Source organism: Oncorhynchus clarkii, chromosome 31, assembly GCF_045791955.1.
Source record: "Oncorhynchus clarkii lewisi isolate Uvic-CL-2024 chromosome 31, UVic_Ocla_1.0, whole genome shotgun sequence".
Taxonomy (NCBI): Eukaryota; Metazoa; Chordata; class Actinopteri; order Salmoniformes; family Salmonidae; genus Oncorhynchus; species Oncorhynchus clarkii.
The window spans coordinates 24,101,276-24,119,813 of record NC_092177.1 but is presented as its reverse complement, the minus strand read 5'-3'; the positions used below and the strand labels follow the sequence as shown (position 1 = coordinate 24,119,813).

The following is an 18,538-nucleotide window of genomic DNA, read 5'->3' as shown; positions in this document are numbered from 1 at the left end:
CTGTCTTATGTCTCCTTTATGTAGTGTTGTCTCTCTTTCTGTAATTTTGTCTGTCTTTATGTAGTTTTGTCTCTCTTTATGTAGTGTTGACTTAGGTCTCTCTTTATGTAGTGTTTTCTCTCTTCATGTAGTGTTGTCTTAGGTCTCTCTTTATCTAGTGTTGTCTCTTTTTATGTAGAATTGTCTTAGGTCTCCCTTAATGTAGTGTTTTCTCTCATTATGTAGTGCTGTCTCTCTTTATGTCGTGTTGTCTCTCTTTTTGTGTTGTCTTAGGTCTCTCTTTATGTAGTGTTGTCTCTCTTAATGTAGTTTTGTCTCTCTTTATGTAGTTTGGTCTCTCTTTATGAAGTGTTGTCTTCGTTCTCTCTTAATGTAGTGTTGTCTCTTTTTATGTAGTTTGGTCTCTCTTTATGTATTGTTGTCTCTCTTTATGTATTGTTGTCTCTCTTTATGTGGTGTTTTCTTAGGTCTCTCTTAATGTAGTGTTTTCTCTCATTATGTAGTCTTGTCTCTCTTTATGTAGTGTTGTCTCTCTTTATGTAGTGTTGTCTCTGTTTGTGTGGTGTTGTCTTAGGTCTCTCTTCATGTAGTGTTGTCTCTCTTTATATAGTTTTGTCTGTCTTTATGTAGTTTTGTCTCTCTTTATGTTGTGTTATTTTAGTTCTCTCTTTATGTAGTGTTTTCTCTTCTCATGTATGTTTGTCTTAGGTCTCTTTTTATGTAGTGGTGTCTCTCTTTATGTAGTGTTGTCTTTGGTCTCTCTTTATGTGGTGTTGTCTCTCTTGATGTAGTGTGGTCTTTCTTTATGTAGTGTTGTCTCTCTTTATATAGTGTTGTCTCTGTATATGTAGTGTTGTCTCTCTTTCTGTAGTGTTGTCTCTCTTTATCTAGTGTTGTCTCTCTTTATTTAGTGTTGTCTCTCTTTATGCAGTGTTGTCTTAGGTCTCTCTTAATGTAGTGTTTTCTCTCTTTATGTAGTGTTGTCTCTCTTTATGTAGTGTTGTCTCTCTTTCTGTAGTGTTGTCTCTCTTTATGTAGTGTTGTCTCTCTTTATCTAGTGTTGTCTCTCTTTATTTAGTGTTGTCTCTCTTTATGCAGTGTTGTCTTAGGTCTCTCTTAATGTAGTGTTTTCTCTCTTTATTTAGTGTTTTCTCTCATTATGTAGTGCTGTCTCTCTTTATGTCGTGTTGTCTCTCTGTTTGGTGTTGTCTTAGGTCTCTCTTCATGTAGTGTTGTCTCTCTTTATATAGTTTTGTCTGTCTTCATGTAGTTTTGTCTCTCTTTATGTTGGGTTATTTGTGTTCTCTCTTTATGTAGTGTTGTCTCTTCTTATTTATGTTTGTCTTAGGTCTCTTTTTATGTAGTGGTGTCTCTCTTTATGTAGTGTTGTCTTTGGTCTCTCTTTATGTGGTGTTGTCTCTCTTTATGTAGTGTGGTCTTTCTTTATGAAGTGTTGTCTCTCTTTATGCAGTGTTGTCTTAGGTCTCTCTTCATGTATTGCTGTCTCTCTTTATGTAGTGTTGTCTTTCCTTGTGTGCTGTTGTCTTAGGTCTCTCTTTATGTAGTGTTCTCTCTCTTTATTTAGTTTTGTCTGTCTTTATGTAGTTTTGTCTCTCTTTATGTTGGGTTATTTGTGTTCTCTCTTTATGTAGTGTTGTCTCTCTTTATGTAGTGTTGTCTCTTCTTATTTATGTTTGTCTTAGGTCTCTTTTTATGTAGTGTTGTCTCTCTTTCTATAGTGTTGTCTCTCTTTATGTAGTGTTGTCTCTCTTTATTTAGTGTTTTCTCTCTTTATGCAATGTTGTCTTAGGTCTCTCTTCATGTAGTGCTGTCTCTCTTTATGTAGTGTTGTCTTTCCTTGTGTGCTGTTGTCTTAGGTCTCTCTTTATGTAGTGTTCTCTCTCTTTATTTAGTTTTGTCTGTCTTTATGTAGTTTTGTCTCTTTTTATGTAGTGTTGTCTTAGGTCTCTCTTTATGTATTTTTGTCGCTCTTCATGTAGTGTTGTCTCTCTTCATGTAGTGTTGTCTCTCTTTATGTAGTGTTGTCTTAGGTCTCTCTTTATATATTGTTGTCTCTCTTTATGTAGTTGTGTCTCTCTTTATGTAGTTTTGTCTCTCTTTATGTATTCTTGCCTCTCTTTATGTAGTGCTGTGGCGTCTCTCTTTATGTAGTGTTGTCTCTCTTTATGTAGTTGTGTCTCTCTTTATGTAGTGTTGTCTCTCTTTATGTATTCTTGTCTCTCTTTATGTAGAGTAGTCTTCGGTCTCTCTTAATGTAGTGTTGTCTCTTTTTATGTAGTTTGGTCTCTCTTCGTGTATTGTTGTCTCTCTTTATGTAGTGTTGTCTCTCTTAATGTAGTGTTGTCTCTCTTTATGTAGTGTTGTCTTAGGTCTCTCTTTATGTGGTGTTGTTTCTCTTTATGTAGTGTGGTCTCGCTTTATGTAGTGTTGTCTCTCTTTATGTAGTGTTGTCTCTCTTTCTGTAATTTTGTCTGTCTTTATGTAGTTTTGTCTCTCTTTATGTAGTGTTGTCTTAGGTCTCTCTTTATGTAGTGTTGTCTCTCTTTATGTAGTGTTGTCTTAGGTCTCTCTTTATCTAGTATTGTCTCTCTTTATGTAGAATTGTCTTAGGTCTCTCTTAATGTAGTGTTTTCTCTCATTATGTAGTGTTCTCTCTCTTTCTGTAATTTTGTCTGTCTTCATGTAGTTTTGTCTCTCTTTATGTAGAATTGTCTTAGGTCTCTCTTAATTTAGTGTTTTCTCTCATTATGTAGTGCTGTCTCTCTTTATGTTGTGTTGTCTCTCTTTGTGGTGTTGTCTTAGGTCTCTCTTTATGTAGCGTTGTCTCTCTTTATGTAGTGTTGTCTCTCTTAATGTAGTGTTGTCTCTCTTTATGTAGTTTGGTCTCTCATTATGTAGTGTTGTCTCTCTTTATGTAGTGCTGTCTCTCTTTATGTAGTGTTGTCTCTCTTTATGTAGTGTTGTTTCTCTTTATGTGGTGTTGTCTTAGGTCTCTCTTCATGTATTGTTGTCTCTCTTTATGTATTGTTGTCTTAGGTCTCTCTTAATGTAGTGTTGTCTCTCTTTATGTAGTTTGGTCTCTCATTATGTAGTGTTTACTCTCTTTATGTAGTGTTGTCTCTCTTTATGTAGTGTTGTCTCTCTTTGTGTAGTGTTGTCTTAGGTCTCTCTTTATGTAGTGTTTTCTCTCTTTATGTAGTGTTGTCTCTCTTTATGTAGTGTTGTCTCTCTTAATGTAGTGTTGTCTCTCTTTATGTAGTGTTGTCTCTCTTTATGTAGTGTGGTCTCTCTTTATGTAGTGTTGTCTCTCTTTATGTAGTGTTGTCTTAGGTCTCTCTTTATGTGGTGTTGTCTGTCTTTATGTAGTGTGGTCTCTCTTTATGTAGTGTTGTGTCTCTTTAAGTAGTGTTGTCTCTCAGTTTGTAGTACTGTCTTATGTCTCCTTTATGTAGTGTTGTCTCTCTTTCTGTAATTTTGTCTGTCTTTATGTAGTTTTGTCTCTCTTTATGTAGTGTTGTCTTAGGTCTCTCTTTATGTAGTGTTTTCTCTCTTCATGTAGTGTTGTCTTAGGTCTCTCTTTATCTAGTGTTGTCTCTTTTTATGTAGAATTGTCTTAGGTCTCCCTTAATGTAGTCTTTTCTCTCATTATGTAGTGCTGTCTCTCTTTATGTCGTGTTGTCTCTCTTTTTGTGTTGTCTTAGGTCTCTCTTTATGTAGTGTTGTCTCTCTTAATGTAGTTTTGTCTCTCTTTATGTAGTTTGGTCTCTCTTTATGTATCATTGTCTCTCTTTATGTAGTGTTGTCTTCGTTCTCTCTTAATGTAGTGTTGTCTCTTTTTATGTAGTTTGGTCTCTCTTTATGTATTGTTGTCTCTCTTTATGTATTGTTGTCTCTCTTTATGTGTTGTTTTCTTAGGTCTCTCTTAATGTAGTTTTTTCTCTCATTATGTAGTCTTGTCTCTCTTTATGTAGTGTTGTCTCTCTTTATGTAGTGTTGTCTCTGTTTGTGTGGTGTTGTCTTAGGTCTCTCTTCATGTAGTGTTGTCTCTCTTTATATAGTTTTGTCTGTCTTTATGTAGTTTTGTCTCTCTTTATGTTGTGTTATTTTAGTTCTCTCTTTATGTAGTGTTGTCTCTCTTTATGTAGTATTGTCTCTTCTCATGTATGTTTGTCTTAGGTCTCTTTTTATGTAGTGGTGTCTCTCTTTATGTAGTGTTGTCTTTGGTCTCTCTTTATGTGGTGTTGTCTCTCTTGATGTAGTGTGGTCTTTCTTTATGTAGTGTTGTCTCTCTTTATATAGTGTTGTCTCTGTATATGTAGTGTTGTCTCTCTTTCTGTAGTGTTGTCTCTCTTTATGTAGTGTTGTATCTCTTTATCTAGTGTTGTCTCTCTTTATTTAGTGTTGTCTCTCTTTATGCAGTGTTGTCTTAGGTCTCTCTTAATGTAGTGTTTTCTCTCTTTATGTAGTGTTGTCTCTCTTTATGTAGTGTTGTCTCTCTTTATGTAGTGTTTTCTTTCCTTGTGTGCTGTTGTCTTAGGTCTCTCTTTATTTAGTGTTTTCTCTCTTTATGTAGTGTTGTCTCTCTTCTTGTAGTGTTGTCTTAGGTCTCTCTTTATGTAGTGTTCTCTCTCTTTATTTAGTTTTGTCTGTCTTTATGTAGTTTTGTCTCTTTTTATGTAGTGTTGTCTTAGGTCTCTCTTTATGTATTTTTGTCTCTCTTCATGTAGTGTTGTCTCTCTTTATGTAGTGTTGTCTCTCTTTATGTAGTGTTGTCTTAGGTCTCTCTTTATATATTGTTGTCTCTCTTTATGTAGCGTTGTCTCTCTTTTTGCAGTGTTGTCTTAGGTCTCTCTTAATGTTGTGTTTTCTCTCTTTATGTAGTGTTGTCTCTCTTTATGTAGTGTTGTCTCTTTTTATGTAGTGTTGTCTCTCCTTGTGTGGTGTTGTTTTATGTCTCTCTTTATGTAGTGTTGTCTCTCTTTATGTAGTGTTGTCTTAGGTCTCTCTTTATATATTGTTGTCTCTCTTTATGTAGCATTGTCTCTCTTTATGCAGTGTTGTCTTAGGTCTCTCTTTATGAAGTGTTGTCTGTCTTTATGTAGTGTTGTCTTAGGTCACTCTTAGTATAGTGTTGTCTCTCTTTTTGTGTTGTTGTCTCTCTTTATGTAGTGTTGTCTTAGGTCTCTCTTTATGTGGTGGTGTCTCTCACTATATATTGTCTCCTTATTTAGTGTTGTCTCTCTTTATATAGTGTTGTCTCTCTTTATGTAGTGTTGTCTCTCTTTATGTAGTGTTATCTTAGTTCTCTCTTTATATAGTGTTGTCTCTCTTTATGTAATGTTGTCTCTCTTTATGTAGTGTTATCTTAGGTCTCTCTTTATATAGTGTTGTCTCTCTTTATGTAGTGTTGTCTCTCTTTATGTAGTGTTATCTTAGGTCTCTCTTTATATAGTGGTGTCTCTCTTTATGTTGTGTTGTCTCTCTTTATTTAGTGTTGGCTTATGTAGTGGTATCTGTCTTTATATAGTGTTGTCTCTCTTTATCTAGTAGTGTCTCTCTTTATGAGGTGTCTCTATGTAGTGTTGTCTCTCTTTATGTAGTGTTGTCTCTCTTTGTGTGGTGTTGTCTTAGGTCCCTCTTTATGTAGTGTTTTTGTCTCTTTAAGCAGTGTTGTCTCTATGTAGTGTTGTATCTCTTTATTTAGTGCTATCTTAGGTCTCTCTTTATGTAGACAACACCTATCATGGTCCACACACATCAACACAGTCGTGAAGGGGGCACGACAGCGCCTCTTCCTCCTCAGGACACTGAAAATATTTGGCATGGGCCCTCAGATCCTCAAAAAAACCATTGAGTGTATCTTGACAGGTTGCATCACCGCTTGGTATGGCAACTGCTCAGCATCCGATCACAAGGTGCTACAGACGGTAGTGCGTACGTCCCAGTACATCATTGGGGCCAAGCTTCCTGCCATCAAGGACCTCTATACCAGGCGTTGTCAGAAGAAGGCCCTAAAAATTGTCAAAGACTCCAAACACCCAAGTCATAGACTGTTCTCTCTGCTACCGCACTGCAAGTGGTACCGGAGCACCAAGTCTGGGACGAACAGGACCCTGAACAGCTTCTACCCCCAAGCTATAATTCTGCTGAACAGTTAACTAAATGGCTGCCCGGACTGATTTTGCGCTGACTCTCTTGCACTGGCTCTCTTGCACTGGACTCTACCCACACACTCACTGGACTCTACCCACACACTCACTGGACTCTACCCACACACTCACTGGACTCTACCCACACTCTCACTGGACTCTACCCACACACTCACTGGACTCTACCCACACACTCACTGGACTCTACCCACACACTCACTGGACTCTACCCACACACTCACTGGACTCTACCCACACACTCACTGGACTCTACCCACACACTCACTGGACTCTACCCACACACTCACTGGACTCTACCCACACACTCACTGGACTCTACCCACACACTCACTGGACTCTACCCACACACTCACTGGACTCTACTCACACACTCACTGGACTCTACCCACACACTCACTGGACTCTACCCACACACTCACTGGACTCTACCCACACACTCACTGGACTCTACCCACACACTCACTGGACTCTACCCACATACTCACTGGACTCTACTCACAAAAAAATGCACAGAAACGCACGCACACACACACACACACACACACACACACACACACACACACACACACACACACACACACACACACACACACACACACACACACACACACACACACACACACACACACACAGTAGATACTGTGTACACTTCCCTCTTTACATATGCTGCTGCTACTCTGTATATTATATATCCTGACTGCCTGGTCACATTTACCCCAACCCACATGTACATACTGTATTACCTCCATTACCTCAACTACCTGGTACCCCTGCACATTGACTCAGTACTGGTACTCCTTGTATATCGCCTCGTTATATTTTTCATTGTGTAAATATTTCCTTTTTTATTTAGAAAATATTTTCTTCCTTTTTAACTCTGCATTGTTGGCAATGGGCTCGTAAGTAAGCATTCCACGGGAAAGTCTACAGATGTTGTATTTCATTTGATTTGTGTTATTCCTGGAAAGCTGTGAAAGATAATGAAGGAATGCTGTGCTACATTAAGGAGAAGTAGGACAGACAGAGAGAGAGACAAGAAGAGAGACAGACAGACAGACAGACAGACAGACAGACAGACAGACAGACAGAGACAGACAGACAGAGACAGACAGACAGACAGACAGACAGACAGACAGACAGACAGACAGACAGACAGACAGACAGACAGACAGACAGCTTAACAGCTTAACACGTCTGTAAGTAGACAGCATCAGTTTGGCATATAGGAAAGAACGGAGTTGGGACATCTGATTTTCTTAAATCACCGCCCTATCCACTTTTTGTCCTAGTTTACACATCCCCCAGACACAAAATAGTATCTAGCAAGATGGAGCTCAACTACCTTCACTAAGACCACAGCTAAGGTTTCCCCATGCAATCTTTGGTTTCGAATCGGGATGTTCTGGCATGTCTGCCTGGTGATTTGTTGGGAGATTCTGTGTGAAGAGGACCCTCCTCGGAACGTTACCATGAGACCTAGTGGTGTTGCTGCCCTAGGTCTGGGACTACACAGAGGGGGCACCCTTGTCCCTGAGTTGGTTTGGGGGTTGCCTAGCAACCAGTTCCCGCTCTCAAGGCGATAAAGAGAAGTGGGAAGAACAACTACACCTCTGTTCCCTCTCTTTCTCTACCTCCCCTCCTCCTTGTTTCTAGCTTTATATTCCCATCTCTCATCCTGTCTTGCACCTCTCATTCCCTCTCCCTGAAAATCTCTAAGAATGCATCCTCTTTCTTTTTCTCCCCAACTCAACTCTCTCTCTCTCTTTCTCTGTCTCTGTCTGTCTCTCTCTGTCTATCTCTCTCTCTCTTTCTCTGTCTATCTCTGTCTCTGTCTCTCTCTGTCTCTGTCTCTCTCTCTCTTTCTTTCTTTCTCTCTCTCTGTTATTAAATGTCTCTGTGTCTTTGTCTGTGCAGGTGAATGAGATTTACCATGACCCCTCTCTGGGAGCCAGGATCAACGTGGTGCTAGTACGAATCATCATGCTAGGCTATGGGAAGGTAAGAGAGAGGGTGTGGAGTGTTGTCACTTTTGCTTTATATCACCATATGGATTCTACACTTGCCCATAAGTAAAAATGTATGATTCCTTCAGGTTTGACTCTGTTCCTTGAAAGACTGGCTACAGTCATTTTAGCTTTTTTGGTGTGTTTTCTGCAGCTTTACACACACACACACACACACACACACACACACACACACACACACACACACACACACACACACACACACACACACACACACACACACACACACACACACACACACGCACACACACACACACACACACACACACACACACACACACACACACACACACACACACCCCTCTCAACACTCACAGAGGCCTACAGCCTGTTATTCCAGTGGACTGAGCAAAAGTGGAACTAAAAGCATGTGGATCCCAGGGGAGGGTTTTCAAAGTCACACGCCTTCACAGTTCAGCACCAAAGCACACAGAAAAACTGCCGTTATGCAACCGGCTTTTCCTCTGGTGGGCTGGAGCAAGGAATCATGGGAAGTCCAGACTAAGATAAAAAAAATCGATAATAGCCTTCAGACAGGCAGACAGAAAGACAGACAGGAAGACAGACAAACGGGCATACAGGCAGACAGACAGGCAGACAGAAAGGCAGACAGGAAGACAGACAAACGGGCATACAGGCAGACAGACAGGCAGACAGAAAGGCAGACTGACAGGCAGACAGGCAGACAGACCCGTGGATGCTGCAGTGTGATTCTACCTATCTATCTGTTAGTGTGTGTGCACGTGCGTGCCTGTATGGTGTGTGTGTGAGATTGAGAAAGCACTACCCTGCAGGATGTTACTATAGATATAGGTTAGATAGAATGTAATGTTACTACCCTCGAATATGCTTTACCCCTATATCACATCATCTATATTCCTTTAAATCACATCATCTATATTCCTTTATATCATCTATATTCCGTTAAATCATATCTATATTCCTTAACCTCACATCATCTATATTCCTTAACCTCACATCATCTATATTCCTTTAAATCATATCTATATTCCTTTACCTCACATCATCTATATTCCTTTAAATCACATCATCTATATTCCTTTATATCATCTATATTCCTTTACCTCCATATCATATCATCTATATTCCTTTACCTCCATACCACATCATCTATATTCCTTTCCCTCTGTATCACATCATCTATATTCCTTTCCCTCTGTATCACATCATCTATATTCCTTTACCTCACATCATCTATATTCCTTTACCTCACATCATCTATATTCCTTTACCTCCATATCACATCATCTATATTCCTTTCCCTCTGTATCACATCATCTATATTCCTTTCCCTCTGTATCACATCATCTATATTCCTTTACCTCACATCATCTATATTCCTTTACCTCACATCATCTATATTCCTTTACCTCCATATCACATCATCTATATTCCTTTATATCATCTATATTCCTTTACCCCTATATCACATCATCTATATGCCTTTACCTCTGTATCACATCATCTATATTCCTTTACCTCACATCATCTATATTCCTTTACATCACATCATCTATATTCCTTTACCTCCATATCACATCATCTATATTCCTTTATATCATCTATATTCCTTTACCCCTATATCACATCATCTATATGCCTTTACCTCTGTATCACATCATCTATATTCCTTTACCTCACATCATCTATATTCCTTTAAATCACATCATCTATATTCCTTTATATCATCTATATTCCTTTACCCCTATATCACATCATCTATATTCCTTTACCTTCATATCACATCATCTATATTCCTTTAAATCACATCATCTATATTCCTTTATATCATCTATATTCCTTTACCTCCATATCACATCATCTATATGCCTTTACCTCTGTATCACATCATCTATATTCCTTTACCTCCATATCACATCATCTATATTCCTTTAAATCACATCATCTATATTCCTTTATATCATCTATATTCCTTTACCTCCATATCATATCATCTATATTCCTTTACCTCCATACCACATCATCTATATTCCTTTCCCTCTAAATCACATCATCTATATTCCATTACCTCTATATCACAACATCTATATTCATTTAAATCACATCATCTATTTTCCTCTATATCACATCGTCTATTTTCCTTTACCTCTATATAACATCATCTATATTCCTCTATATCACATCATCTATATTCCTTTATGTCACATCATCTATATTCCTTTACCTCTATATAACATAATCTACAGTCTGGAGAACAAGTATTTGATACACTGCTAATTTTGCAGGTTTTCCTACTTACAAGGCATGTAGAGTTCTGTAATGTTTATCATAGGTACACTTCAACTGTGAGAGATGGAATCTAAAACAAAAATCCAGAAAATCACATTGTATGATTTTTAAGTAATTCATTAGCATTTTATTGCATGACATAAGTATTTGATACATCAGAAAAGCAGAACTTAATATTTGGTACAGAAACGTTTGTTTTCAATTACAGAGATCATACGTTTCCTGTAGTTCTTGACCAGGTTTGCACACACTGCAGCAGGGATTTTGGCCCACTCCTCCATACAGACCTCCAGATCCTTCAGGTTTCGGGGATGTTAGAGGCTAAGCCTCTCCAGGACCTTGAGATGCTTCTTACGGAGCCATTCCTTAGTTCCCTGGCTGTGTGTTTAAGGGTCGTTGTCATGCTGGAAGACCCAGCCACGACCCATCTTCAATGCTCTCACTGAGGGAAGGAGGTTGTTGGCCAAGATCTTGCGATACATGGCCCCATCCATCCTCCCCTCAATACGGTGCAGTCGTCCTGTCCCCTTTGCAGAAAAGCATCCCCAAAGAATGATGTATCCACCTCCATGCTTCACGGTTGGGATGGTGTTCTTGGGGTTGTAATCATCCTTCTTCTTCCTCCAAACACGGCAAGTGGAGTTTAGACCAAAAAGCTCAATTTTTGTCTCATCAGACCACATGACCTTCTCCCATTCCTCCTCTGGATCATCCAGATGGTCATTGGCAAACTTCAGACGGGCCTGGACATGCGCTGGCTTGAGCAGGGGGACCTTGCGTGCGCTGCAGGATTTTAATCCATGACAGCGTAGTGTGTTACTAATGGTTTTCTTTGAGACTGTGGTCCCAGCTCTCTTCAGGTCATTGACCAGGTCCTGCCGTGTATTTCTGGGCTGATCCCTCACCTTCCTCATGATCATTGATGCCCCACGAGGTGAGATCTTGTATGGAGCCCCAGACCGAGGGTGATTGACCGTCATCTTGAACTTCTTCCATTTTCTAATAATTGCGCTAACAGTTGTTGCCTTCTCACCAAGCTGCTTGCCTATTGTCCTGTTGCCTATCCCAGCCTTGTGCAGGTCTACAATTGTATCCCTGATATCCTTACACAGCTCTCTGGTCTTGGCCATTGTGGAGAGGTTGTAGTCTGTTTGATTGAGTGTGTGGACAGGTGTCTTTTATATAGGTAACGACTTTAAACAGGTTCAGTTAATACAGGTAATGAGTGGAGAACAGGAGGGATTCTTAAAGAAAAACTAACAGGTCTGTGAGAGACGGAATTCTTACTGGTTGGTAGGTGATCAAATACTTATGTCATGCAATAAAATGCTAATTAATTACTTAAAAATCATACGATGTGATTTTCTGGATTTTTGTTTTAGATTCTGTCTCTCACAGTTGAAGTGTACCTCTGATAAAAAATTACAGAACTCTACATGCTTTGTAAGTAGGAAAACCTGCAAAATCGGCAGTGTATCAAGTACTTGTTCTCCCCACTGTATATCCCTTTATATCACATCATCTATATTCCTTTATATCACATCATCTGTATTCCTTTATATCACATCATCTATATTCCTTTATATCACATCATCTATATTCCTTTTTATCACATCATCTATTTTCCTTTTTATCACATCATCTATATTCCTTTTTATCACATCATCTATTTTCCTTTACCTCTGTATCACATCATCTATATTCCTTTACCTCCATATCACATCATATATATTCCTTTACCTCTGTATCACATCATCTATATTTCTTTACCTCCATATCACATCATCTATATTCCTCTATATCACATCATCTATATTCCTCTACATCACATCATCTATATTCCTCTAAATCACATCATCTATATTCCTCTATATCACATCATCTATATTCCTCTATATCACATCATCTATATTCCTCTATATCACATCATCTATATTCCTCTATATCACATCATCTATATTCCTCTAAATCACATCATCTATATTCCTCTATATCACATCATCTATATTCCTCTAAATCACATCATCTATATTCCTCTAAATCACATCATCTATATGCCTCTATATCACATCATCTATATTCCTCTATATCACATCATCTATATTCCTCTATATCACATCATCTATATTCCTCTAAATCACATCATCTATATGCCTCTACATCACATCATCTATATTCCTCTACATCACATCATCTTCATTCCTTTATATCACATAATCTTCACTCCTTTATTTCACATCATCTACTTTCCTCTATATCACATCATCTATATTCCTTTATGTCACATCATCTGTATTCCTTTACCTCTATATAACATCATCTATATTCCTTTACCTCCATATCACATCATCTACAGTGCCTTGCAAAAGTATTCGGCCCCCTTGAACTTTGCGACCTTTTGCCACATTTCAGGCTTCAAACATAAAGATATAAAACTGTATTTTTTTGTGAAGAATCAACAACAAGTGGGACACAATCATGAAGTGGAACGACATTTATTGGATATTTCAAACTTTTTTAACAAATCAAAAACTGAAAAATTGGGCGTGCAAAATTATTCAGCCCTCTTAAGTTAATACTTTGTAGCGCCACCTTTTGCTGCGATTACAGCTGTAAGTCGCTTGGGGTATGTCTCTATCAGTTTTGCACATCGAGAGACTGAAATTTTTTCCCATTCCTCCTTGCAAAACAGCTCGAGCTCAGTGAGGTTGGATGGAGAGCATTTGTGAACAGCAGTTTTCAGTTCTTTCCACAGATTCTCGATTGGATTCAGGTCTGGACTTTGACTTGGCCATTCTAACACCTGGATATGTTTATTTTTGAACCATTCCATTGTAGATTTTGCTTTATGTTTTGGATCATTGTCTTGTTGGAAGACAAATCTCCGTCCCAGTCTCAGGTCTTTTGCAGACTCCATCAGGTTTTCTTCCAGAATGGTCCTGTATTTGGCTCCATCCATCTTCCCATCAATTTTAACCATCTTCCCTGTCCCTGCTGAAGAAAAGCAGGCCCAAACCATGATGCTGCCACCACCATGTTTGACAGTGGGGATGGTGTGTTCAGCTGTGTTGCTTTTACGCCAAACATAACGTTTTGCATTGTTGCCAAAAAGTTCAATTTTGGTTTCATCTGACCAGAGCACCTTCTTCCACATGTTTGGTGTGTCTCCCAGGTGGCTTGTGGCAAACTTTAAACGACACTTTTTATGGATATCTTTAAGAAATGGCTTTCTTCTTGCCACTCTTCCATAAAGGCCAGATTTGTGCAATATACGACTGATTGTTGTCCTATGGACAGAGTCTCCCACCTCAGCTGTAGATCTCTGCAGTTCATCCAGAGTGATCACGGGCCTCTTGGCTGCATCTCTGATCAGTCTTCTCCTTGTATGAGCTGAAAGTTTAGAGGGACGGCCAGGTCTTGGTAGATTTGCAGTGGTCTGATACTCCTTCCATTTCAATATTATCTCTTGCACAGTGCTCCTTGGGATGTTTAAAGCTTGGGAAATCTTTTTGTATCCAAATCCGGCTTTAAACTTCTTCACAACAGTATCTCGGACCTGCCTGGTGTGTTCCTTGTTCTTCATGATGCTCTCTGCGCTTTTAACGGACCTCTGAGACTATCACAGTGCAGGTGCGTTTATACGGAGACTTGATTACACACAGGTGGATTGTATTTATCATCATTAGTCATTTAGGTCAACGTTGGATCATTCAGAGATCCTCACTGAACTTCTGGAGAGAGTTTGCTGCACTGAAAGTAAAGGGGCTGAATAATTTCCGTTTTTGATTTGTTAAAAAAGTTTGAAATATCCAATAAATGTCGTTCCACTTCATGATTGTGTCCCACTTGTTGTTGATTCTTCAAACAAAAATACAGTTTTATATCTTTATGTTTGAAGCCTGAAATGTGGCAAAAGGTCACAAAGTTCAAGGGGGCTGAATACTTTCGCAAGGCACTGTATATGCCTCTACATCACATCATTAATATTCCTCTACATCACATCATCTTCATTCCTTTATATCACATAATATTCACTCCTTTATATCATATCATCTATATTCCTCTATATCACATCATCTATATTCCTTTACCTCCATATCACATCATCTATATTCCTCTATATTACATCATCTATATTCCTCTACATCACATCATCTATAATCCTCTACATCACATCATCTATAATCCTCTACATCACATCATCTATATTCCTTTACCTCCATTTCACATCATCTATATTCCTCTATATCACATCATCTATATTCCTTTATATCACATCATCTATAATCCTCTACATCACATCAACTATATTCCTCTATATCACATCATCTATATTCCTCTATATCACATCATCTATATTCCTCTATATCACATCATCTATATTCCTCTACATCACATCATCTATATTCCTTTACCTCCATTTCACATCATCTATATTCCTCTATATCACATAATCTATATTCCTTTATATCACATCATCTATATTCCTCTATATCACATCATCTATATTCCTCTATATCACATCAACTATATTCCTCTATATCACATCATCTATATTCCTCTACATCACATCCTCTTCATTCCTTTATATCACATCATCTTCATTCCTTTATATGACATCATCTATATTCCTTTATATCACATCATCTATATTCCTCTATATCACATCATCTATATTCCTCTACATCACATCATCTTCATTCCTTTATATCACATCATCTATATTCCTTTACCTTCATTTCACATCATCTATATTCCTCTATATCACATCATCTATATTCCTCTATATCACATCATCTATATTCCTCTATATCACATCATCTATATTCCTCTATGTCACATCATCTATATTCCTCTATGTCACATCATCTATATTCCTCTATGTCACATCATCTATATTCCTCTATGTCACATCATCTATTTTCCCCTATATCATCTTTATTCCTTTATATCACATCATCTATCACATCATCCTTCAGTTGACACTCTCTGGCCAAGCTGCAAAGACAGAAGTCCTACTATTTATCTTTTTCAAATCTGATTTTAAACCTAACCTTAACCCTAACTTTAACCACACTCCTAACCTTATGTCTAACCCTAACCTTAAATGAAGACCAAAAAGCTCATTTTTGTTTTCCTACATTTTTACGATATAGCCTATTTTGACTTTTCAACTTGGCCCCTACCACTCCAGATTCACTACCCTCTTCCTTCTCCTCTCGCTGTCTTGTCCCAATGGAATTCTTCAGAGTACAGACATACACACTCACAAGCACACAAACACACACTGGCATGCACACACACACTCACACACAAACAGACGCACTCATAGACCGTCTCTCATGGCCCCGCCCCTATCCTCATGCAGCTCAGGCCAGATCTCCGGCTGTCCATCACCCCCAATTACTGTGGCAACGGAGCAGTGCACACAGGCAGCCTGCAGATTGGCCAAATGACCCTGAACACATACACAAACACACAAACAAACACACACTCACATAGGTATATTAGTGTACGGTGTACACTTCATACTCCATCATGTGAGCAAAGAAGCGGTCATACTGTGTCTTCACTGCAGCACAGAGAGAGTGAACTGAACCGTGTGCATGTTGAAAATAGAAGGAGAGATAGAATACAAAGGAGTGGCTGACACAGTAAGAAAGATTAGGAGAGGTGAAGGAGAGAGAGTGTGAAGGGTCTATATGTGGGTGTATGTATTATTCTGGGAAAATGTAACCATTGTGTACATGTTTTTGTTTGGATTTCACAAAGTCAAAACATTTATGTTAGAAAGGTGACTCGGTGTATGTGCAGTAGGAGAATATGTCTTTAAATGTTTGTGGTTTTAGGCAAGCATATATGTACCCCCATAACTCCCAAGGTATATTAGCTTAGCTTGGCACCAGGACCACCCTGTGGCTGACTGCCACTGCAGCACTGCCACCGACTGGTCATAGCAGGAATAATAGGATGCTTGAGAAGCTCTTGTCACTGAGCGAGCCTGATTGAAGAGACACATGAATGTCTGTCTGAACATCTGCGACAATGTTTTTTCCTTTTCCCTCTCTCTCTCTCCCGTCTCGCTCTCTCCCCCATCTCGCTCTCTCCCGTCTCCCCCTCTCTCTTTCTCTATCCCCCTCTTTCTCTCTCCCCCTCCCCATCTCCCCCTCTCTCTCGCTCTCTATTGCTCTCTACTCTCTCTCTCTCTCTACTCTCCCTCTCTCTCTACTCTCCCTCTCTCTCTAGTCTATGAGTCTGATAGAGTTGGGGAACCCGTCTCAGAGTCTGGAGAATGTGTGTCGCTGGGCCTTCCTGCAGCAGAAACAGGAGACAGGAGATGCAGAGTACCACGACCACGCTATCTTCCTCACACGACAGGAGTTTGGGCCTACTGGCATGCAGGGTAATAAACACACACATACACGTACATACATACAGACATGCACACACCACCCAGTTGTACTCTGTTGTGTTGTTGTGTTTGGTTTAGTGGTGTTTAGTACAGACAGAGTGAGAGCAGGCTAGCAGCATGTCTCAGGGGAGTTAGCTAGCTCTAAAGCTGCCCTTGGCTTCAGCTTTGGGCTGGAGAGAAAATCAATACACTACAGCCACAGACCTGCTAGTGAGAACAGAACAGACACTACAGCCACAGACCTGCTAGTGAGAACAGAACAGACACTACAGCCACAGACCTGCTAGTGAGAACAGAACAGAGACTACAGCCACAGACCTACTAGTGAGAACAGAACAGACATTAAAGTCACAGACCTGCTAGTGAGAACAGAGCAGACACTACAGCCACAGACCTGCTAGTGAGAACAGAGCAGAGAGACTACAGTCACAGACCTTGTAGTGAGAACAGAGCAGAGAGACTCCAGTCCCAGACCTGCTAGTGGGACAGAACAGAGACTAAAGTCACAGACCTGCTAGTGAGAACAGAACAGAGCAGAACAGAGACTACAGTCACAGACCTGCTAGTGAGAACAGAACAGAGACTACAGTCACAGACCTGCTAGTGAGAACAGAACAGAGACTACAGTCACATACCTGCTAGTGAGAACAGAACAGAGACTACAGTCACAGACCTGCTAGTGAGAACAGAGCAGACACTACAGTCACAGACCTGCTAGTGGGAACAGAGCAGACACTACAGCCACAGACCTGCTAGTGAGAACAGAACAGAGACTACAGTCACAGACCTGCTAGTGAGAACAGAACAGCGACTACAGTCACAGACCTGCTAGTGAGAACAGAACAGAGACTACAGTCACAGACCTGCTAGTGAGAACAGAACAGCGACTACAGTCACAGACCTGCTAGTGAGAACAGAACAGCGACTACAGTCACAGACCTGCTAGTGGGAACAGAGCAGAGAGACTACAGTCACAGACCTGCTAGTGAGAACAGAACAGCGACTACAGTCACAGACCTGCTAGTGAGAACAGAACAGAGACTACAGCCACAGACCTGCTAGTGAGAACAGAACAGACATTAAAGTCACAGACCTGCTAGTGAGAACAGAGCAGAGAGACTACAGTCACAGACCTGCTAGTGAGAACAGAACAGAGAGTACAGTCACAGACCTGCTAGTGTGAACAGAACAGAGACTACAGTCACAGACCTGCTAGTGTGAACAGAACAGAGACTACAGACACATACCTGCTAGTGAGAACAGAACAGAGACTACAGTCACAGACCTGCTAGTGTGAACAGAACAGAGACTACAGACACATACCTGCTAGTGAGAACAGAACAGAGACTACAGTCACAGACCTGCTAGTGACAACAGAACAGAGACTACAGCCACAGACCTGCTAGTGAGAACAGAACAGAGACTACAGTCACAGACCTGCTAGTGAGAACAGAACAGAGACTACAGTCACAGACCTGCTAGTGAGAACAGAGCAGAGAGACTACAGTCACAGACCTGCTAGTGAGAACAGAACAGCGACTACAGTCACAGACCTGCTAGTGAGAACAGAACAGCGACTACAGTCACAGACCTGCTAGTGGGAACAGAGCAGAGAGACTACAGTCACAGACCTGCTAGTG

General features: G+C 39.8%; 1 protein-coding gene across 1 annotated transcript in view; it reads left to right on the top strand.

Annotated features, from left to right (window-relative positions):
* LOC139391013 (A disintegrin and metalloproteinase with thrombospondin motifs 2-like) overlaps positions 1-18,538 on the top strand; it is a 200,727-nt gene that overhangs the window by 159,802 nt on the left and 22,387 nt on the right. Inside the window, exons 5-6 of the mRNA XM_071138476.1 lie at positions 8,106-8,189; positions 16,733-16,889. Of these exons, the coding sequence (XP_070994577.1) occupies positions 8,106-8,189; positions 16,733-16,889 (241 nt within the window). The remainder of the gene's footprint in view (positions 1-8,105; positions 8,190-16,732; positions 16,890-18,538) is intronic.